General features: G+C 42.5%; 1 protein-coding gene across 17 annotated transcripts in view; it reads right to left on the reverse strand.

The window, feature by feature from the left end:
• The window catches only part of ank1a (ankyrin 1, erythrocytic a), a 156,972-nt gene that overhangs the window by 43,060 nt on the left and 89,532 nt on the right, over window positions 1-24,380 (reverse strand). For 13 of the 17 annotated variants that reach the window (XM_082170915.1, XM_082170913.1, XM_082170902.1 and 10 more), the window contains 12 exons: window positions 22,473-22,588; window positions 21,027-21,251; window positions 20,293-20,447; window positions 19,201-19,412; window positions 17,261-17,465; window positions 15,438-15,534; window positions 14,965-15,193; window positions 13,671-13,799; window positions 5,371-5,490; window positions 5,178-5,262; window positions 4,959-5,033; window positions 3,647-3,778 (listed from right to left, as the gene is read on the reverse strand). In XM_082170915.1, the coding sequence (XP_082027041.1) occupies window positions 3,647-3,778; window positions 4,959-5,033; window positions 5,178-5,262; window positions 5,371-5,490; window positions 13,671-13,799; window positions 14,965-15,193; window positions 15,438-15,534; window positions 17,261-17,465; window positions 19,201-19,412; window positions 20,293-20,447; window positions 21,027-21,251; window positions 22,473-22,588 (1,780 nt within the window). The remainder of the gene's footprint in view (window positions 1-3,646; window positions 3,779-4,958; window positions 5,034-5,177; window positions 5,263-5,370; window positions 5,491-13,670; window positions 13,800-14,964; window positions 15,194-15,437; window positions 15,535-17,260; window positions 17,466-19,200; window positions 19,413-20,292; window positions 20,448-21,026; window positions 21,252-22,472; window positions 22,589-24,380) is intronic. The other 4 variants (XM_082170914.1, XM_082170909.1, XM_082170907.1 and 1 more) reach the window with 2 other exon arrangements.

The following is a 24,380-nucleotide window of genomic DNA, read 5'->3' on the forward strand; positions in this document are numbered from 1 at the left end:
GTCAGGCAGGCTGAGATGCAAGCCGTCGGATCCTCTGGTTGGAATGAGAGGTAGAGCTGTGTGTCATCAGCGTAGCAGTGATAGGAAAAAACATGTTTCTGAATGACAGATCCTAGTGATGACATGTAGATGGAGAAGAGAAGCGGAGTTGCATGGAAGAGTTGCAAGGAACCCCTAGTCTGTGTCTCTCTCCTTTCTTTGAGAGTTACACTAAGTAAGCAGATGTACTCTTTCAGTCAAGTCCTTTACACACATACAACTCTATGGGAGAATTTTAAATAAGGATATATAGAATAATGCTCATCCATGTCCAGAAAATGTACTACCTGCTTGTAAGACCAAGTGAGTGACATTAGGCGTGGTGATATCACGTCAGCAATACTTTACCAAAGTATGAGAGTTGGCCCAGTTAGCTTCTGCACAAATCTCCTCTACCGATATGGCCTTAAATAATGGTGATGCTACGAACTACTAGCAAGAACGGCTGGTAACCAAATATAGCGGCTCCTCTCCTGCACGCTGGTATGCAATTGTATCAACTGTAACATCCCAAAACAGTTTCAACATTTTGCAAACTGTAACCACTCTGTACTGAGCACCCAGAAGCCGGCTGTGAATGCATGCCAGCAGGGCTCTAATATTACGAAGTTAGGAAAGGGGGAGGCACGGCAAGCTATCACTGGCCTCACTCCTCTTAAAACATTGCAATATCCAGCAAACATTTGGACGTTTAATGACCGTTGAAAAGACGTCCCTCCGACATGTCCCGTCATGGTTGAAAAATAGTTCCAAAATGAAAGTTGAATGGATGTATTTGACATTAGCTGTTCTGTGTTACATATTTTTATTGTGGGAAGCGTTCTAGCCAGACGGGATTTAAACTTTGTCGACTGGAGACCCAAGTTTGGTTGAAGACGAAAAACAAACCAAGCACAATGTTCTCTCTCAGCATTCCTGATTTCTAACACATACTCACAGCGTTCGGCTGGTCTTGCGGCTGTCAGAGCAGAAACTAAAACTACTGCTCTCCGTATGTTGTTCCATCGTCTCCGGGCGCATTCATTTGTAAATTCTGCAAGCTTATTTTGTCCATTAGAGCGAAATATCTGATTAAGCCCATACATTAACCCACCCATAGACCCTCCCCTCGAAGAAATCAGGACAGAAGTGGTTGAAAGTGGACAAAAGAAACAGAGTAAAATACCAGGTGTAAAAGGTAATGTGTCTCCCTCGTCTATTTGGGATCTGATCGACCAAAACGCATCTTAATACCAGCTGTAAACAGAGGCACTGGAGAATGGTGAGATGGACCCCTGGCCCAAACCCCATGTGGCACAGTGGCACTAGAGGTGTGTTCTTTTGGGCAGGCTGTTGCCTGGGTTCACTTGTTAGGTGCACTGTGATAATGTGTGTGTTTGAAGCTTTGGGCAACTGGAGCAAAATACGGGACAGCTTTTGGCACCTGAACTACAGGGCAAGGGACAAATGAAAGGGTCAGGGTTGCGTTTCTCAAAAAGCATTGTGAGTTTATCATGGAGACCATTGGTGGCAATGGTTCTACGATCTACTTAGACTTACAATGCTTTTAGGAAACGCTTTGCATGACAAGGGACAACTGAAAGGAGTCATATTTCTGTACCTTGGGGCCCTCAACAAAGCCCATTTTCTGCACCCTCCATTACCAATGTACCGTTAGGGAGGTTCCAGGAACAGATTTGGGAAGTACTGCTTCAGTCCCAGGTAAGAAGTCCACATCCGGAGTCCTTCCTCTCAATATGATTGCCACACAGATTTGGACACGGCTGTGTTTTGCGGAAGGCTTTGAGTGATGCAGCACACACTACATCAGTTCCAACCTAATCACTGAGATATCTGCAAATACTGTCAACAGGGCTTGACATTAACACATGCCAACTTGCCAAATGCGGGTTTGTAATTCAGCAGTGGCGTGTTACACAGTCACTCCTACCAGCCACTTTGTCGGGTTGAATTTTCAAGCTTCAAAATATATACATTTTTAAATTGTAGTCTTTTAAAAAGGCATCTGAACTAATAAACTATGTGCAATGTAGTGTTGTCAAAAATACAGATTTTTCATTACATATCGATACCATAACATCTGAAAAGCTTCCATTACTCATTTTCCTCAGAATAGATACGATAACTGCTGTTCCTTCTCGCTCTCTCATCTCTCCGACAGCGAGTTACATACAAACCCGCCTCTCCTCACTCACTTGTTTTATTTGTTCTGGATGAATATAGTTGGTGTTACAGGGCTTGAATTTCGGTGTGGGATTGCGTTTATTGCACATAATTTTACTCATTCCCGCAGATTTTTAGCCTGGCTAACGTCAGACCTCTTTCTCATTGAGACGTGGTCTGGGAACCACATGTTCATTTTCTCGTATTTGAGGCGTAGTTTACGAATGCCCAGAGCCGTTTATTGGGCGCTACGAATGTCTATCAAATGCGCCTGTACGTAGCTCATAGCCAATCGTTTCAATTATACCAGATGACGTATGCAGAGCGAGAGAAATTCGACGAGGAAGAAGACGAAATAAACTTGCGTTCTAAACTACTTAGAACACTATCTAAGGCTGCATCGAAAGGTAACTTTGCGTCCGATGCCATGTTAGATCCATAGATATAAACAAACTGCTTCGGTGTGTCGCATAGACGTCGTCATCGTCTTGCTGCTCCCTCCCCGTTCTGTGATTGGTTCCCTCGCTGAGGCGAAAATCTAGTCCATGGAATCCAGGCTGCCTAGCAGCGTGAATAAAATCGCGCTGCGCACAAGGCAGCATGGGGAAACCCAGGCAAGCAGATTTTGTGCTCACACCCAAAGTGCGGCAAAAAAAGCCGCCTCTCAATACTAAATTGAGTTATTTTTCCTCTGCTTATTGCGCTTACACAGTCAAATACACACAAAATAATGTCACGTAACATTATATTCACGTAAACACAGTCAGTTATGTTTTAAGTGAACGTGAACAATTGAGAAAGAAAACACACGTGTAACAGTATAATGGATCCGTGCGTGAGGTCTTAAAGTGATAGCAGCCTTACATACCTTGTATTATGAGATAATATAAAAAATATCTATATTTTCCCCATGGTATCAATGTCATAATTGTGGCCAATGTAAATGTAAATGCTGAGTAACTTTGGAAAACTGCTAACCACAGTGGCTGGTGAGCAAAAAAGTTAATGTCAAGCCCTGACAGTCAATAGATGTGACATCCCAAGATGATAAGCCTTGAAGACACTCGAAACTCTCCTGTTTCAACAACAGTTATTCACACGTCTGATTTGAAAAGGGTTCATAAATGGGGGTTTGGACAGCCAGGGTAAGGTGGGAGGGTAGAGGGGTGGTGAGAGGGAGGAGACTGCATGATAAAGGCAGGGCCTGAAGCGCAGCAAGACAGCTAATGGCATTCCTGCAAACTGGGCACTCACTTCATCAAGTTTTGCTAACTCTACATCCCACATCACTGCAGATTAAAAGCATGCTGATATGTATCGCAACAAATATGGCAGCATTTTCATACAGTTACGTCACATGAGACAGATGAATAAGGTCAAATTTGCTCGCAAATAATTTAGGTATTCTTATAGGATCATAGTGAATGGACACTGTGGCACTCACTTTTAGCTTTCTTCCCCTCTCGAGCGGCCCACAGGTTGAGCAGTGTTGAGCTCTGCTCTAAGAGGGAGTTGGGATTCTCCACACGGATCTTATTTATTTCATCTACATTAAACTGCAGTTCACGTCCCAACTCTGCACAGGAATTAGATATGATACATTATGTGCTAGCATGAATGAATTTGTTCCTTCACTATTAAAGTGACTCATTTTAGACTAAAGCATGGTTTACTGAAGTATGAGGGCTACATTTGTGCCACTCAATAAAATACTTTTGTATGAATAAACTGATAAATCAGTAATCAATTACATATGAATTGTAGAAATTGGTGGATAAACAGATAAAGCAAAATTAAATGAATCAACAATCAACAAAGAAATCAGAAAGTCAAAATAAAAACATGTGGACAAAACTAACACGTTTGAAAAGCTTCGCACATTTATTTTCTCACGGATTTATGTTGTAGGTCTATATTTACGCTCTAGTGTTACGCCAGTGCATCCCTAGCCACTTCTGCTGAAAAATATGCATGGTCATTAGGTTAAAAAAACATTATAATACGCATCTCTTGAAGATTAAAGTAATTATGACAGTTGTATTGACATAAAACACCGCAGACAATGGAACGTTGAAATAAGCGTTAATGTGCATTTATTTGCATATCTGATATGAAAGTATATGACATGATCTGACACGCCTCCTTACATCATTGCTACATTTTGTAGACCTAAATTGACTAAAATAATGAAACTATATATATAAGACTCTACTTATAAGAATCTACTCAATTTAAATCTCCTTAATTTTAAGTTAATTTACAGACTGAATTCAATGGAAAGTGCTTAAATAATTAAGTACAATAGTTATAATAATTAATTGTTTAATTAGTATTCTTTCCATCATTTCCAACATTTTTATTTTATTTGTGTAAGTATTATTTATCTGTTTATACAATAACTTTCAAATTTCATAATTTTATCATTAATTGATTATTGATTTGTCAATTAATTGATTATTAGGTTGCATGAACAGGCCCCCGTGTGAAGCCCCTATAGCATGAAACAAGTTTAGCTTGTGCAAAATGTTCTCTTGTAAAGCCAAAGAATTAAGCCAAAGCTAGTCAATATTTTATCTCATCTGCACATGCTAGACATTGAGGTAAATTTGGGACCTTTAAAGTAAATGACTTGTCAAAACATTTTGAATTCTCTATGTAGCAGAGAAATGGACATCCAGATATGCCTTGACAAGACATGGCCAGGTAAGCATTCTGCTTGTTAAGCGAAAGAAGTGCATTCAAACCCACACACTCACCAGCCCAGCTCAGGCCTAGCTGTTCAGCTATTAAAGCCATCTTTAACTCCGTCCTTTCCATGGCGCTCAGTGATGCTGCAGAAACCAGACCATCATTGGCTCAAGAGTTCAGCAATCTGATGCTGCAGCTCACATCTTATTCAAAGCAGGGTCAGGCAAAGGTTGTATGAGATTTGGGGGCTTAACATGCAGGAGCTGTCAGTGTGGGAGCAATCTTACCCAAGGCTGGTTCATTTAAAGCACTGTATCTTTCTCTCAGAGCCAACGGTGTCAGAGTCCTCCTGCGTTCATCACTTCCTATGATCTGTTATAAAGAAATAAAGAGAACAAATATATATATATATATATATATGAGTGTTTGTGTAGGGAATGTAAGCAAGCATGTGACATATTTTGACCTTTGTATTATTACCTTAATGCATGGTGGCATGGTCACGTTGAGGTTGCACAACATGTGTTGACAATCTTCGTATTTGGTTGATTTGCGCAAGAAAGACAAAAAGCCAGAGGGGTCTTTACTGCTGTCTCTCACCTGGGAGAAGAGGAAAAGAAGTGGATATACTATGAACATGTGATGATACAGGTAATTATTTGTTCATAAATAATTACATTGGAGCCAAGCATGGGCTCCTGTTTTGAGCCATAAATAATTATGTTAATTTTTTTTATTATACATAAAAACTAGCCTGGGTTTCCCCATGCTGCCTTGTGCGCAGCGCGATTTTATTCACGCTGCTAGGCAGCCTGGATACCACGGACCAGATTTTCCCCTTAAAGGTGAACTAAGTAACTTTTTTTACCTTAACTGAACAGCTTCGGAGTCATTGGAATGGTTATATTACTTATTTCGGGTTGAATGGTGGTCGTTTCGCACCCCCCTGGTGCCCGTGAGCGGAAAATACGCACTTGCAACTTTGAGCCGGCGGGCCGCCGGCCGCTGCGTCAGGAAGTCTCGCGTGATATCAGGTCTCGCGATGTAAACAATTGCTTTACGGCCAAAAGAAATATGCTAAAATACTGTCATTATTGCGCTCCCTCACGCCGTCCGAACCCGAATGAAGAAGACGTTTTAAAGAATGTCCCATCTGCTTTGATGTCGTTGATCTACAGCCTCTGGTGTCTGAGAATCAACAACGAGTTTTTACAACAGTGTTGTCAAATATCTATTCCGAAGCTGTGGGGGGAGCTCTAGAGAGAAACCTGCGAGCAAAAAGCGAGAATACAGCGAAGAAGTCCCGAAGCTACTGAGTGCTGCTTTAAAAAGGGAACCAATCACAGAACGGGGAGGGAGGAGCAAGACGATGACGACATCTATGCGACACACCGAAGCAGTTTGTTTATATCTATGGATCCAACATGGCAGCAGACGCGAAGTTACCTTTCGATGCAGCCTTAGATAGTGTTCTAAGTAGTTTGGAACGCAAGTTTATTTCGTCTTCTTCCTCGTCGAATTTCTGTCGCTCTACATACGTCATCTGGTATAATTGAAACTATTGGCTATGAGCTACGTACAGGCGCATTTGATAGACATTCGTAGCGCCCAATAAACGGCTCTGGGCATTCGTAAACCACGCCTCAAATACGAGAAAATTAACATGTGGTTCCCAGACCGCGTCTCAATGAGATGAGGTCTGACGTTAGCCAGGCTACATAAAAATGTAATTTATTATGTAAAATATCATCAAATGAAAATTTCGATTAGCCCTTGCAGTATGTCTAATTTCTTCTTTCTTTCCTTTTTTCAATGAAAGCATTTGGTGAACATGACGTGCAAGGCTCAAAAACGTGAACCAAATTTGAATGTGTGCAAGTGTGAATGAGATTTACACAATGTGAATGTCAGGTCTGTTCCACACACAAATACTTGATGCATCTTGACAGCCCTTGCAGACTGTCTTCTTTAAGTTAGTTTAGAAGAGAGAATTGGATATTGTGCGAAATAACGTACTCGGTTACTAACGTAACCTCGGTTCTCTCTAGAAGAGGGAACGAGTACTGCGTAAGATATCTTGCGCTAGGGGAAAATCCTTTTCCGCGAGATATTGAAGCCAAAAATTATCCTTAATTTTGTAATAATGCAAAACGCGTTGCAGAAGCAATGCAGACATAGGCGAGACAGCTCGCGCGCCTATTGGCTGCTCTGCGGCAACTGCAGCAGCCTATCGAGCGAGGCCTGGCGTGACGTCAGACCCAATCAGGGCACTTCGCGCCCGCTGCGTCACGTCCCGCCGAAATGGGCGTGGTCTAGGCCTATAAATATCGCTCGCAGGCAGCTATTATCTGGTTTTTCATCATCGAAGCAACCAGAGCGTGTGCATGCACGGCAAGATACGCAGTACTCGTTCCCTCTTCTAGAGAGAACCGAGGTTACGTTAGTAACCGAGTACGTTCTCTTACGAGAGGTCTCTCGTACTGCGTAAGATATCTTACGCTAGGGGACCCAATGTAAAACGCCGTGCATGCTGAGATCTGACACCAAAGACCCAAGGGCGAAAGCCCGGGGTACATATAGTGCACAATCACTCAGTGAACTCACAGAGAGTCCGGGAAGAAGGAGGGGTGCAGCCTCACTTTTCCACATAAAGTAGCGTCGATGGGACGCGAATTTCATCATACAGACAGGGCGGGGTACGGCCTGAACTGATGGGGAAAAATGTGGGTCTTACACAGTTTGCCCAGCTTTAAACTGTCGAACATTGAGCTGTGCTCAGCAAACGCAGCATTCTGAGCTGAACGCATCAGGTCAGATAATACTGGTAGTTTAGACCGACAGCAGCCTGGCCTGCAGGGCGGGAACCTCTAGGTTATAAAACCTTATAAATGTAGACGGGGAGGCCCAGCCTGCCGCCATACAAATATCTTGCAAGGCAATCCCACTTGACCTTGCGCTCTGACACCCAAAGGGCACTGCATGCCCTTGGAGGCGTATGCCAGCGCTATAGCATCAACTATCCATCTGGATAGGCTCTGTTTCGACGCGGCTAGTCCCTTAGAACGTCCGCTAAACGAAACAAAGAGCTGTTCCGTCTGTCTGAAAACAGACGAGCGAGACACATAAGCTCGTAATGCCCTGACTGGGCAAAGGAGGCTCGCGTCTCTTTCCTCATCAGGGACCGGTAGGGCTGACAGAGAGATAATCTGCGCCCTAAACGGTGTGTTGAGGGATTTTGGAACATAACCGTGCTTAGGTTTGAGTATAACTTTTGAGTCATTGGGCCCAAACTCCATGCACGCCGCGCTCACAGAGAGCGCGTGCAGATCCCCTATGCGCTTCACTGAAGCGAGAGCCAGCAAAAACACCGTTTTGAAAGACAGGTGTTTCAAATCGATTGACTGTAAAGGCTCAAATGGCGCACCTTTCATGGCTTCCAGAACCGTAGAAAGGTCCCATACGGGGACTGAGGGAGGTCTGGGAGGATTCAGTCTCTTAGCTCCTCTAAGGAAGCGGATGACTAAATCGTTCCTTCCTATTGACTGACCAAGCGTTGTTTCTGAGAACGCTGCTATAGCCGCCACATAAACTTTGAGTGTGGAGGGGGCCCTGCCCCCATCCAACAGCTCTTGTAGGAAGGAAAGCACCTCCGTCACATCACAGTTTGTGGGTGACACACCACGGGCTGTGCACCAGCCCGAAAACACTGACCATTTCTAAGAATAGAGTCGTCTTGTAGACGGAGCTCTAGCCTGCGTGATCGTGTTTAATACTCCTTTAGGGAGTCCAACATGTACCCGTTGATGGCCCAGACATGAAGGGACCATAGTTCCGGGTGAGGATGCCAGATCGAGCCGCGGGCCTGTGAGAGGAGATCTCTCCTCACTGGTACTGGCCAGGGGGCAGTACTTGCTAACTGCATCACGGCTGGGAACCAAGGTTGTTTTTTCCAGAACGGTGCTACCAGCAGTACTGAGCATCCTTCTTCCCTGATCCGTTCTATCACCTGAGGCAGGAGAGAGACGGGGGGAAAAGCATAGAGCGGGCGGCGGGGCCACACATGGGCCAGCGCGCTCCTGCTCTTGGAGAAAAATTCTTGACAGTGAGCGTTTTCTTGAGACGCAAACAGGTCCACTTCCGCTCTGCCGAATTTCTTCCACAGTAGTTGGACTGTCTGTGGGTGTAGAGACCATTCGCCTGCCGGAACATTGTTCCTGGACAGTCTGTCTGGTCCTATATTCATGATCCCTGGCACGTGCGCTGCTCTGAGCGAGCGCAGGTTGCACTGAGCCCATACCAGGAGGCGTTCTGCCAGCCTGTACAGTTTCTCGGATCTGATGCCGCCCTGGCGATTTATGTAGGACACCACAGACATGTTGTCCGAACGGACCAAGACGTGGTGACCTTTTATTTGGGGACAAAAACGCGTCAGCGCGTTGTCTACTGCCAGCATTTCGAGGCAGTTTATGTGCAGGAGCTTCTCCCGTTCTGACCACTGGCCGAAGAACGGTCTGCCCTCGAGCAGCGCTCCCCATCCCGAGGTGGACGCGTCCGTGGAGACCACTTTCACCCTCGAGGAAGTCCCCAGGCTTACACCTGATTGGTACCAGTCGTTCGCTTTCCAGGGTTTCAGAGCTGTAACGCATTTCTGATTGACCCTGAGGCGAAGCAAACCGGGTGCCCACGCTTCGCGTGGGACTCGCGCTTTCAGCCAAAACTGCAGCGGGCGCATGCGGAGCAGACCCAGCTGGAGCACTGACGATGCTGAGGCCATGAGACCTAGCATCTTCTGAAATCTCTTGAGCGGGACAGACGCGCCGCAGCGAAAAGAGTTCGCTGTGCGTCGAATGTCTACCGCGCGCTGTTGTGATAGTCGCGCTATCATGGATAGTGAGTCCAGTTCTGTGCCCAGGAAAGATATTTTCTGACTGGGTGACAGGGAGCTCTTCGCCCAATTGACACTCAGACCCAAATCCTCGAGGTGATCGAGTAAAATGGTCGTGTGTTCTATGAGCACTGCGCGAGATTGCGCTAGAATCAGCCAATCGTCCAAATAGTTCAGCACTCGCATGCCTCTCATTCTGAGGGGTGCGAGCGCCGCATCCATGCACTTCCTAAATGTACGGGGTGCTAGGGACAAACCGAACGGCAGGACTGTGTACTGATATGCCTGGCCCTCGAAGGCGAATCTCAAATATCGCCTGTGACGTGACGCTATCTGTATTTGAAAATACGCGTCTTTCAGATCTATTGACACAAACCAATCTCCTTGGCGAATCTGCACAAGGATTTGCCTGGTCGTGAGCATCCTGAACTGTCGCTTCACAAGCACTTTGTTCAGTTGCCTTAGATCTAGTATGGGTCTGAGACCCCCGTCTTTTTTCGGTACCAGGAAGTATCTGCTGTATAGCCCTCCCTCGCTCTGATCTTAAGAGAGGTTCTATGGCCCCTTTGCTCAATAGTTTCGTCACTTCGGCTCGAAGTAGATGTGCTACTTCTGTTTTTACCGTGGTCTCGACGCGCGCCACATAGTGGCGAGGGCGTCGGCGAAACTGCAGCGAATAGCCTCTTTCTATAATGTTCAGCACCCACTTCGAAACCCCGGGTAGCTTTGCCCATGCGTCTGCATGGATAGCTAGGGGTCGAATACGAAGCGCGCTCCGCTCGCTCAGCGATGGAGAAGCTTCGGTGTGCTGTAACACAAGCGTGTCGCTCGTGACATTTGAGGCATGAGGCGCGCTGATGACAGCGGGCAGATTGCCCGCGCTCGACTCCTCTGCGATGGTTAACCGCGAGGGGGAGGGCTGGGCGGTTCCCGTGGGAACTGTCATGTCTATGTGTGGATGTGGGCGCGGGACAGCGGGCACATTTATCACACCGAAAGCATCGTTCGCTTGCGTGAAGCGAGTGCACGTTGGTTTCGTTTTTACAGAAACCGTGAGACATGCATAACGTGGTGTTAGTGGGCACTGGGTAGTGGGCACGTTCACCATGTTTGAAGCGCAACCGATCTGAGTCGGTTTTATGTGCGCGAGCCCTGTGTGACAGGCTGTGCTTATGTGTAGGGATGGGCACTGGGCAGTGGGCATTCTTACTACACACGAAACACCATCGGCCGTGGCCGGGACACCAGAAAATACACTCTTTTGGGGATTTATCTGGGTAGCCGTGAAAACGGCATTTGTGTGCAGGCAAGCGGGTGACAGAACCGACTTGTTGGCTGCAGAAAACACTGGAACAGTCACATTTTCTGGAACTGGACGAGCGAATAGCTTTGGTGTGAGTCCGGCCGCAGCGGGACTGGAACACCGTCGTTTTCCTAGCTGTGCTAGGACGACTTCGGGGCCTCGGGCTTCACCGTGATCCTAGGTCGCGAGCCGCGTCCTGCGGGGCGGCGACCGGATGAGCGGGAGCGCGGTCTCGCGCTTCTGGCCTGGCGGCGCTGTGAAGTGGAGGCAGTGGACGGTGGCTGTGGCTGTGAGCTCTGAGGAGACGGTTTCGCACAGCCTGCTGCAGAGCTGGAGCGCTTCGGGAGGAAGTGCTTCATAGCCTGAGACGCTTTCTGTACCTCTGCGAATCTCTCCGCGAAATCCTTGACGGAGGATCCAAAGAGGCCTGTGGCGGAAAGCGGGGCGTCGAGGAACGCGGTGCGTTCAGACTCGGCCATTTCCGAGAGCGTCAGCCAGAGATGTCTCTCAGACACGGTGAGAGAAGCCATAGTCCGTCCAATGGCTTGTGCTGCGGACTTAGTAGCACGAAGAGCGAGGTCCGTGGCACTCCTTAAGTCCGACACGCAGATCGCGTCAGGTCCTTCCTCATCCAGCTTACGGAGGAGATCGGCCTGGAAGATCTGGAGCGTTGCCATGGTGTGCAACGCTGACGCAGCTTGCCCGGCGGCGGAGAAAGCGCGGTGGAGCAAGCTTGACGTCGTGCGGCAAGCTTTAGAGGGTAGGGCCGGCTTAGCGCGCCGTCCAGCGGAGGGCGGGCATAAGTGGGCCGCTATCGCCTCTTCAACCGGCGGCAGCGAGAGGTATCCTTTGTTCTTGGCATCGTCAACGGCGGAGAATGCCAAAGAAACAGCAGGACGCACTCTAGCAGAATAGGGGGCGCTCCAGGACTTGGCGACTTCTTCGTGTAACTCAGGAAGAAAAGGCGCCGGTCTGGACACAGGCGAAGCGCGCTCCCCAGGCAGGAAAAATCCATCCAGCCGGTTGTGAGCGGGCTGCTCAGGCGAAGACCACTCGAGGCCGAGGCTCGCCGCGGCCTGTGCGAGTACTCGCATGAGTTCCGTCTCAATGGAAGCTCTCTTGCCTGACGAAGTGCGGGCAGGGGGTGCGGGGTCCTCAGAGCCCGCCCAATCCTCACTGCCTGACGCCAGGATAGAGCAGGAATCATCCTCTCCCAGCAGGGCTTCCTCATCCGCGATATCAACGGAAGCGGCGGCAGACGGCGGCCGCTGTCCGTCAGGAAGCGAAACAGAAGAAGCCGGGGAAGCAAGCGGGCGAACCGGCGAGCTTTGGCGGCTGAGGGAGGGTTCCGGGGCCCGCTGGGCACGGCGCTTTTTACGGCGCGACGCCGCGGCGGGCGGGGGAGCAGTCTCGGTGAAGACGGCTAGGCGAGTCCTCAGAGTCGCCATTGCCATCAGCTCGCAGTGAGGGCATCCGCCATCAGCGAGCGCGAGAGCTGCATGTTCCTCACCCAGGCAGGAAACGCAGATCACGTGGCGGTCCCCGTCGCTGAGTGTGGCTCTGCACGAGCCGCAGGAAGGCATCTTTAAAAAGACGCTAGCTCTTTTAGAAATGTGTGTCGCGGCGGCGACACACACACACAGAAATACAGTGTAATTAAAAGAGAAGGATATAAGCGCCGGAAAGCGCAGCAGGAAGGCAGGAAGGTGGCGCGGCCAGCGACTTCAGTGACTCGTCCCGCTGAAGGTGCTCTCTCTCGACGGCGCGGCTTCTAATCCAGCTCCAGCGATGCGTGTGCTTCGCTTGAAGGATGAAAAATCAGATAATAGCTGCCTGCGAGCGATATTTATAGGCCTAGACCACGCCCATTTCGGCGGGACGTGACGCAGCGGGCGCGAAGTGCCCTGATTGGGTCTGACGTCACGCCAGGCCTCGCTCGATAGGCTGCTGCAGTTGCCGCAGAGCAGCCAATAGGCGCGCGAGCTGTCTCGCCTATGTCTGCATTGCTGCTGCAACGCGTTTTGCATTATTACAAAATTAAGGATAATTTTTGGCTTCAATATCTCGCGGAAAAGGATTTTCCCCTAGCGTAAGATATCTTACGCAGTACGAGAGACCTCTCGTAAGAGAACTATTTTGCACATTGTAGGTCATTGTAGATCTACTGTAACACTCACGCCATAACCAACCAACCAACCAACCAACCAACCAACCAACCAACCAACCAACCAACCAAATAAACCCTAAAGTCACTATGGGTGAAATAATCGATTTTGTAATCAATAATTATGTAGTTTTGAGCAACTGAGCACAGATGAACTGTAACTTTTCTAAATGTCGTATGCATTTCTTCAATGAGCTCATTGTTTCTGCCTTAAATTATTACATTGTTTAAATTAATACATTTTTTTAGCTAACTGTGATTTTGTAAATGTACATTTCTGAAATACATAACTTAGACAGTTCCTCTGATAACAGATCACTCTAAATTGTAATATGGACTCATGCATTTTCTGTAAAGCTGCTTTGAAATGATGTGTATAGTGAAAAGCTCTATACAAATAAATGTGAATTGAATTGAAGTGGCTTTACCTTGACAGACACAGGCAGTCTGTTGTCTCTGAAGGCTTGGAAGCTGAAACAGCGCGGCTGCTGGGCAGCTTTCCTTATGGGAACCAGGTTTCCTGAACACTCCAAATACAACGGCATGCCCTCCATGACCTACACAACAAACACCAATCGCTATATTTAGGGTTACAGTAGATTTACAGTAGATGCATCCTAAATCACATTTGACAATATCTAGTAAAGTCAACATTAAACTTCATAAGCAACACATTTACTTCTGTAATGTCACGTATTTCAGAATATTCAAAGAGAGAGAGAAAAAAATTCAGGTTTGGATTTTATCTATGCGGATTTGATTGGATTGTGAAAAGTGGGTTTTCCATTCCAGAATGGAGCCAAACCTCAAATGCAATTTTGCTTTCAATTATGTAGAAATACTTGTTTTATGAAACACCACCATCTGGCTATTGGTTACAATTATTTTCCACTCTCACACTTTAAAAAGGGATAGCCTGCAATATATATATATATACATACATATATATATATAATATTGCTGAATCCACCTAACTATTTTAATGTATACCAACAAAACAAAATTATATAAGTTGAATACAATCAGTTCATTTAGATGTTACCTTTTTTTTTTTTCAATGTGCGGCCTTGGTGATGTCAGCTGAAAGTTGTTTAAATGGTGGAACATGTTACTGTGTTTATATGAAAAATTACTAAAAACAATTATTTTTGTTAGTACTTTAATTTGGAGAATTGTTCACTCATTAATCAGGTACAGTAAGACCAAGAATGTGTATTAAAGTCACCATGAAATCAAACTTGACAAATCTGTATTATTATGGAATATTGTGGTATTTATAATAAATTATTTATTCGTGCACATTTTTTTATTTTTTTATTCATGCATCCTTGTGATCTTTAATCAAAATAACTGTTTCCTCATGTAGTGACATCATCTCTTCTCTGATGACAAGGGCGGGGCAACCTGTCACTCACATGAGATCCACCAATAGAAAACCACAACCATCCAACTATCCAATCAAATCCCCACAGACAAAATCAAGCCCCACCCTACATTTGTTCTTGCTCCAGAAGTCGTTTCACTCGGATATACGTCACAATAAAGAAGAAAAGACTTTCTTTTCATGCCGACTTTAACAGGGTCCATTTTTATTTCATACTGACTTTCTGTTTTTAGGTTTAAATGTATTATCGTAGAAATAATGGCACTTGCTGTAAACACAATAGATGCACTGTAGATGTATCGTCTATATGAAGCACACAACACACTATATCACATGACCTCAATGTCTCTGCTACGAGCCACTTCAGAAAAGTTCTCGTGCTGCTCCAGGGTTTTGTCCATTTTGTCATCAGTCATGCAATAACAACGGAGACGACCCTCTCTGGCTTCATTCATCTTTGCAAAAACTACAAACTTGGCCATGTACGGCACGGCTGACAGCTCGCGGTACAGAAGGTTAGCAAAGGACACGGCCTCCGCCGTCCGAGGACAGTCTGCCAGCCAGAAACTGCGGGAGAGCAACACGTAGAGTGAGTGAGCTTTTTAATGTGAACAAGGTCAAATTCAACTTTTATTTATTTATATAGCACATTTAAACACAACTTTGTTGCCCAAAGTGCTTCACAAAGTGAGAATTGAATAAAAAATTGTTGAAGTTTAATAAAAACATTGTTGTGAAGACAACACTCAATGAGAATTCCTAGAGGAACTAATATGTGATGTAGAGGTTATGGTATTCAGAGAAGTCTTACCGGGCAGAGACATTGGTGGTGAAACTGGCACAATCATTGGAATACATAAGTTTGGTGGTGCCAGTTATATCTTCCCACTGGGCAGGAGCTGTGCCACCTATGAAACGTGGAGTAATTCGGGTGAAAATAAACATGCAATAGATAAAAACACAAAAAAATTGTCCTGTTTGATAAATCTGGTTACTTTGGTTTTAAAATGATGGTTATTTAATATAAATATATGTTTTACCTTAAAAGCATAATCCTTGCATTGATCACTATTGAACTTTTGTTGAAGTTGTGCAACTTCTGTGCCACTAGTGGCAACAAACGGAATTGCAAATCATGTTTGTGTCTTTTTTTGAAATTCTCTGAAGGTGTGTCTATTATATTCTAGTTAGATATAGATTTGTCATCTCCTTAAATGTATTTTTTTTGTGCTCATTTTAGTATAACATGTAATAAATCTTCTCTCATTACTTAAAAAAGTAACAGCACACCCACTTTAACAAGCCGCATGATTTAAGCTATCATTCATCCCTGAAAAATTACATTTTAAAGAGCCAGTCAAACTATGAATGGCTTCCTTAGTTGTATTTGCACATTAAACTAGACAATATATTAACATTAAAAACGACACACTACATCACCTTTAATTAGCACCTATTGTTTCCTACACATATATCTGTACATTTTAATTTCCCCCATTTTATTACATAATGATATAAACTCATTTTGCCAATCATTATTTATCTAAACACCCTTAAAATAAGAAAGGTAAGAAGAAAAACTGTAATGCAAATGAAACAATATTATTATTTATATACTAATATAGTATGTATTAATATGTTGAATTAGCTTTTTTATTTTTAGATTTTAATATTAATTTAGGTTTTGGTAAATTTGTTATGTACTTATTAGTTTAAATTATATATATAGCATTCATTTATTTGCATTTCAGTTTTAGTAATTTTTATTACTTATATTTCCTTTTATTTTAGCTTTATTGCAATGAACAAAAAAGTAGCTGCAGTTAACAATAACAACACCGTTTTGCAATTGTATAAATCTGAATGTAGAGAGTAATATCTAATAGAATAAGAAAAATAAACATACACAATTTTGATTCAAGAAACTTTTCATCACCAGAAAATAATGATTAAGAAAAAGATTTGTTGGGGTATTTTACAGTGTCATTGTTACACGTTACATGTAGTTATAATAACTATAGATTATGCATAATTAAATGCAACTAACCCTAAACCAAACCCTAATCATAACCCTATGGTAAGTACATGTAGTTAATTAATATTACTCAGTACTTAAATGTATAAATACAGTGTAACAGTGACACCTTAAAATAAAGTGTAACACATTATTTGGGAACACTTTATTTGACAGTGTCCTTGTTACATGTGTTACATGTACTTGCCATAGTAATAACTATAAATTATGCATAATTACATTGCAACTAACCCTTAACCAAACCCTAATCTTACTCTAACCCTATAGTAAGTACATTTAGTTACTTAATATTACTGTAAATATAGTGTAACAGTGACACCTTAAAATAAAAGGTAACACTTTATTTTAAGGTGTCATTGTTACAGTGTAATTATATATTTAAGTATGGAGTAATATAATTTTTTTTACATATACTTACTATAGGGTTAGGGTAGGATTAGGATTTGGTTGAGGGTTAGTTGCATGTAATTATGCATAATTTACTGTTATGACTATGGTAAGTACATGTAACACATGTAGCAAGGACACTGTAAAATAAAGTGTTACCAAATAAAGTGTAACCATTGTTTGCAATGTAAAAACGCTGCGTGTCTGGTTACCGATGACACTGCAGAGCAGGCGGAGGCTGGTGGTGTCGCCCTCGCCGGCGTCCCGTGGACTCGACCTCCAGGAGGGAGGCAGAGGAATCCTCAGGCCGATGGGACGGTGAAACTTGCGCCGGCGAGGCTCTACTGTCACCACAGGCCCGAACGTGGCTTGGTTCCCCAGAAGCTTGGCCACCAGCTCATCAGGGACCGGCTGGGCCTGAGTGCCGACGAGAACACCAAAACAGTGTGCAAGAGCGCAAAGTACATGATGAGATGGGGTGGGGAAGAGCAAAGGTGAAAGAGAAGAAAACGGAATGAGAGTCAGACACAGAGAAACAGCAAATGGTATATTTACGTATGAATGGAGGGAGGAATAAATGAGAGCGAGGTTCAGTACAAAAAAAATGTTTTTATGTGAGGAAATCATGGGAAAGAATAGACAGAAGAGATCTTAACTTATTTCTATTTTCTAATTATTGCAAACATTGCAATTCAAGACACCAAATTTAGCTTGTCAATCAGTCTTATTTATTAATGCAAAATGTGTTACAAACATTGAACCAAAGTTGATTCACTTGCAGTAGAAACTAAAGACACGGACACAACAGTTTGACCCTGTATAGTTATAAAGCTTTTGAAGATTTTTGAGTGTGCAGTTCATTATAATCATAATGTTATTTATTTACAGTGAATTACATATTAAGTTGTCAGGTGTGCTATATATTGCGGTTAATATGTTCATATCAAAGCATTACAATCCTTGGTCAGTTCTCACATTCGAATGAATTATAAATAAAGTGTACATTTGTAAAACATATGCATATTTGGGTATTTGCTGGATCAGGAGTGGAATTAAACAACATTTGACAAAGTATTTCTCACAAATTTTGTGTTTCGTGGATCATATGTCTTATTTTATTGTCTCTGTAATTCAACCAACCTGAGCTATCTGCAACAAATCATCCAAAAATACCAAAAACTGAGTGCAAATCTGAGAAACATATTTGTACGTCATTGCGGATAAAATATATGAACTATTACTGGGAATTTCATTTTATGCCACTTTCCAGATTTCCGGACTTCCAGTGTTTTTGAACAACATGAAACAATGTATCATTTATAATTCAGCACAATGAGAACTGATCAAGTTTGTCAATACATTTAGATTATTAGGTCACTTCTCACAAAGAAAAGAACAGCAAAAATGAAGCAAAAATAATGTAACAAATGATATAAATGATTAAACATATAATGGGTTAAAAAAAACACGTTAAAAAAACAGCTTTGGTACGAGCTGGTTGTTACACTTGAAAAATAAAAGTAAAAAACATGCATTTCATTCTAAGGTCCAGAAATGTAAAATATAAAATTGCTTTAAAGATGTTTGTGTAGCTTATAAAGATCTAAAAAATATAATAAAAATTTCAGTATCTCAGTTAGACGTTTGTGTATATAAGGTGCTTCAGATATTTTCAATAGTACAGAAAAATAGTCATCATCCAATTATTACTAAGCTTCAACTTGCTTTTTTATCCTTCTCAACTTACAACTCCCTCTAAGAAAACCTGCCATTACCCAGAAACACTCAAACAAACGTCCCATCCATTCTCACCTTCTGCTGGTTTTATTCTCCTGCACTGTAAATATGTCTGTAAATGCTGATCTGTAGAAGCTGATCTATGGTTTCATCCAAGCAGGAAGTAGAAAGAGACCATCCCATACTATACCACTCTTCATCATTCATATTTACCATCACCGAGCAACTTACAAAATTACATTCATTCACATTCCAAAGGCACAAGGTTAAATTAGCAAGAAATGAAAGATAAGGAAAAACAAAACAAAACAGAAAAAATCTAAAAGCTGCCAGATCCATTATAGTAATACGCAGGAGATAAGCTTCCACTATTTTCCATCACTTCTTCCTCCTCCTCATCATCCTCCCATCTCACCTGCAGTCCGAGACGGACACGCTTGGTGACGGCCGTCTCAGGGAAACTGGCCTGGACCAATGGCACCAGCTTACTGGTGAGAGAACCCCCTTCTGGGCCAATCAGATCGTTCTCCTGCTGGATTCGGGACACCACAGCAAAGTAGAGCGGGAAGTCGGTGGAGATGATCCGCCTGATCCTTTTCTTCACGAGTTCCTCCTGACTCTCCAGGTCTTCAGAACACAGTCAACAGAGAGAAAAGACAATGAATGAACAACGTTTGCAAATGGATGAGACAAAATGACCACAGTTCAGAAACAGGAAATTTATGCAGGCATTACAAAGCCTGGCAAGAACATGTCTGACAGATTAAAAGTAAACAAAAAAAGTTTATTTTACATTTAAAACAATGACCCCCCCCCCCCCCCCCCCCCCAAACACACACACACTTAAAATCTCATTGCTGTAATGTAAAAAATATCAATTTTTAACTCTTTCCCGCCACTGACGCTATTTCACTGTTATACGGTAGGTGGCGCTATTACGCATCTTCTGAAAGAGTACTGAATCTCCGGATCAAAACAGGTCAAGAAGAAACAAGTGATAAACGCATTGCTTATGCACGTTGCAGTCTTTGAAAAAATTTCAAATTTGGGACCAAAAATCATCCAGACACTTTGACCTGACCATGTTTTGCTGAAGTGTTTCTTCTTTAATTGCTAATGCGACCTTTTTACACCACAGACTGAACAAAATGAAGCATTGCTTGGTAATTTGTTGACCTAAATTGGAATTATCTAATTGTGTAGTTACATTTAACAGCTGACAGATATTCAGCATGATTCATCTGTGAGAGTCTAACAGAAGGACGGACAAAACCAGTGAAATATCAACTGATGTGATAACTCATATGTTATTACCATTTTCTAAACTATAGCAAATAAACTGTGATAATGTGAGAAATGTTGAAGGTGTCTGAATAAATTTTGGTTTGACTGTATAAGATTTGCTATAATTTAACAGCAAATGTTACTGTATATACTGTACATAAGCCGTCGATACAGTATAACCACATTTATCCCACTTTAAAGAGCAGCAACAGTTAGTACACACCTTCATCCATGCCATTGAGGATGGTCTCCAACACCTCGTCACCATATCGATTACGATGTTCCTTCCAGACTGATCCGTTCTCACTCCTCAAGACCACAAGTTCACGATCTCCACGGCCGAGTGCCGCAAAATGAGGAATCTCAACAATCACAGGCCTTCAGGAGCAATTACAAAAGTGTTAGTTTGCAATTTAAAGGTGCAGTGTGTCATTTTTAGTGGCATCTAGTGGTGAGGTTGCGAATGGCAACCAACAGAAGTTACGGTGGCCGACAGGAAAAGATATCGTCGTCTGAGACAGCGGAGAGTAGCCAGTTAATCAATGAGGTTTCTTTACAAAGATAAATTAAGAAATTAGGTTTACTTAATTATTCAGTAAAACAATGTTATTGCGAATAATATTGTGTTTGTTCATCATTGTGTCAGTGTTTTATTCGCTGACTTTAGCTAGCTTCTTTGCACGAAGAACAACATAGTGACGAAATGCGTTTGTCCGTTTAGGGCCACCGTAGAAACATGTCGATGTAAGCGGACCCGCGGTGTGTGTAGATAGAAATGGCTCATTCTAAGGTAATAAAAACATAACGGTTCATTAAGTAAGGTCTTTATACACCACTGAAAACATAGTTATGTGTATGATATTGCATTTCTGTCAACAGATCCTCCTAAATATGACACAATGCACCTTTGAGTTGGTAAAAAAAAATCCTGTATTCTGTCTAATCTGGTTTCCTCACCCCAAAAACTGCATGCCGGCGGGACCCAGAGAGATGATCCGGCTGGCGAGACCCTCGCCCTCCACTAAAGGAGGGGGTGTAGCGAGTTTCTGAGGCTTAACCAGGCGGCAGGTGATTCGTGTCGGAGCCGCACAGGTTCGAGGAGGTATGATGACACGCAGACCGTTGTGTCTACTCCCTCTCATCGAGCCGCCACGAGCGTCCACCATGAAGCTCACCAGGAAACTGCAGAACCATACGGACATGCATGAATTCATAGGTTTCACTTTATTTTGATGGTCCCTTTAACACATTCTACTACACGTCTACTAACTCTCATTAGAGTATTAGTAGAGTATTAGTTGACTGGTAGGGTTTGGGTTAGAATAAGTTGACATGTAGTTGCAAAGTTACTTAATGGGACCTATTTTATTGATCTAAGCACATGGTCTAAAGCGAATCCACTTTTGCTAGTTTAACGATGGGAAAAATGGTCGGCGCTCCCGGTGCATGGTCTAAAAGGGTCGTCCCTATTCTCTTAATGAGTAATGGCTGTGTTTTGGGATTTACGTGCAAAACCAATCAGAGTCTCATCTCCCATTCCCTTTAAATGCCAGTTGTGCTCGCGCCATGGCGGATTCACTATTTACATGACGGAATTTGATAGTGGAAAGACCGAACGCGTCTCCAGAGCGCAAACGGATCTGCTCGTGCGTGAGGTAAAAGTGCGCAAGCAGAACATCTGCAGGACAAGCCGGATTCCACCATATCTTTATGTACACAATAATAATCTTTTACATTGTAATCCTTTTATTTTAAATATTTGGCATGTTTGTGTGCTGCTGTGCGTCCCTGTGTGTTTAATAAGCAGAGTGTACGTGTGTTGTGGACCCGCCTATAGGCACACATTACTAACGCGCTCTTTAAATAACAAAAAATTATAATATTACGCCATTGACTTTAGAGCAGGTTTCAGTTGGTCAGTGGCTCAGTCTATTTCTGTTGCCTCAAAATAGCAAAGCGCCAACAATGCGCCAGAACACACCTCGTTTTCAGACCAGCAGCCCATGGGCGCACAAATGGGCGCAAATGCATTTGCTATTAAACAACGTGGCAGGACGTGAAAATGATAACTGCGTCGGGCTGAAACTAGCAAAAAACACTTGCGTCGCGCTTGACGCTGCATTTCCGGGTGTAAGATAGAGCCCATAGTCAGTATAATGTCTGTTGAGGAGCATCACAATAAAGTGTTAGCAGATATTAAGCAGACAGTCTATACTCTAATGAATACTCTAATACTCTAATGACAGTTAGTTGACATGTAGTTGCAAAGTTACTTCTAGTTAACGGAATGTTCAAAAGGGACAAAATAAATCAAAATAAAGTGTTACCAATTCATAATATTTCAATTTCAACTGAATTCCTCCAAAATGTCACCAATATTTCAGGTAGGGGCAGGACACTTACCCGGTGTGGATGGGACTGGCCACCGGACTGACATTGTCTGATGTTTCTGTGGCGGGACTGCTGGGAATCAGGGAATCCTCATCGTACTCCTTGGCCAAAGGAAGTGGCGTCTGCTGCTGTACATGTGTAGATATTGACACGTGACACAAATACACACACATACACACACACACACACACACACACACACACACACACACACACACACACACACACACACACACACACACACACACACACACACACACACACACACACACACACACACACACACACACACACACACACACACACACACACATAAATACACTGTACAAAGTGAATGTGCCGTTTTTATCTTTTATAAGTTATCTGATTTGACACTTAAAATAACTTTCATTTGTCTAACCTAATGTATTCATGCTTTTTTTATTACATCTTTAAATAATTTATTTAACTGGAATAAAACTATGGAGTCAATATAGGGCCATATATATCTGCAAAATAAAACAATGTTTTGCAAACAAAAAAAATGTTTTGCAAAAAAAAAAAAAATGTTTTGCAAATAAAAATAGAGTATTGAGAAAAAAAATTGCTTTTTTGCAAGTAAAAAAAAAAATAATTGCAAAAGAAAAGTTAACCACTGAGAGAAAAAATCAAGTTTAGCAAAGTAAACCTTCAGCAGCATTGACTTTGCAACACATATTTCCCTTTGCGCCTGATTTGACGTGGGGGGAGGGGTCAAGAGGTTGGGGTGTGTACAAGGGACGAAGGCGCGTCCCTCTCGTAACGTCATCAGCGCGAGCCCCAGACCGAGTGGATCGATCGAAATGGCGGAGCAGAGACATGCGGGTGAGGGATCACAGGTATGTATTATTGTCAATAATACATACCTGTGATCTGGATCCATCACCCAACTTTATTTTTTCTCTCAGTGGTTAACTTTTCTTTTGCAATAATTTTTTTTTTACTTGCAAAAAAGCATTTTTTTTTCTCAATACTCTATTTTTATTTGCAAAACATATATTTATTTTTTGCAAAACATATTTTTTTTTTGCAAAACATTGTTTTATTTTGCAGATATATATGGCCCTATATTGACTCCATATAAAACTAGTTAATATGTAGTGATAAAGTGTATACAAAGTATTCCACAAAAAATACAATTTGATTACATACACCTGTAACCTATAATTATTATCATAGCATTTTGTTTTACAGTAATTAAAATTGTTTTTAAAAATATATATATAAAACTATGGTATTACATGGTACTCCAAAGTACTTCAAGAATACTATGATATGAGCACATTTTAAGTGTCTGAACTGTACTAAGATTAAAAATGTATACAATATGCTAATTTTCAAAGGTGTGTAGCAATGTTTTTGAAAGTCTCTTACCAAGGCTGCAATTATTTGATTAAAAATACAGTAAAATTTATTCAATTCACATTCATTTTACTGTATTTTTAATCAAATAAATGCAGCCTTGGTAAGAGACTTCTTTCAAAAACATTGCTACACACCTTTGAAAATTAGCATATTGTATACATTTAAAAAATAAAAAAATAATTGATTACAATTTAGAAATTAGAATTTTACAGTTTTATATTTGAAAATATTTTTAAATTTAATTTATTCCAGCTGAATTTTCAGCATCACTACTAGTCTTTCAGAAATCATTCTAATATGCTGATTTGCTGCTCAAAAAACATTTCTGATTGTTACCAATGTTGAAAACAGTTGTGCTGCTTCATATTTTGTGGAAACCATGATATTTTTAAAGGATTTTCTGATAACAATTTTTTTTTTTGCATTTATTTGAAATAAAAAAATGTATAACAATTTTAAAGCCTCTACTGTCACTGAACAATGTAATGCATGCTTGCTGAATAAAATTATTAATGTGTGTATATATATATATATATAT

The sequence above is a fragment of the Leuciscus leuciscus genome (assembly GCF_965113295.1).
Source record: "Leuciscus leuciscus genome assembly, chromosome: 5".
NCBI lineage: Eukaryota > Metazoa > Chordata > Actinopteri > Cypriniformes > Leuciscidae > Leuciscus > Leuciscus leuciscus.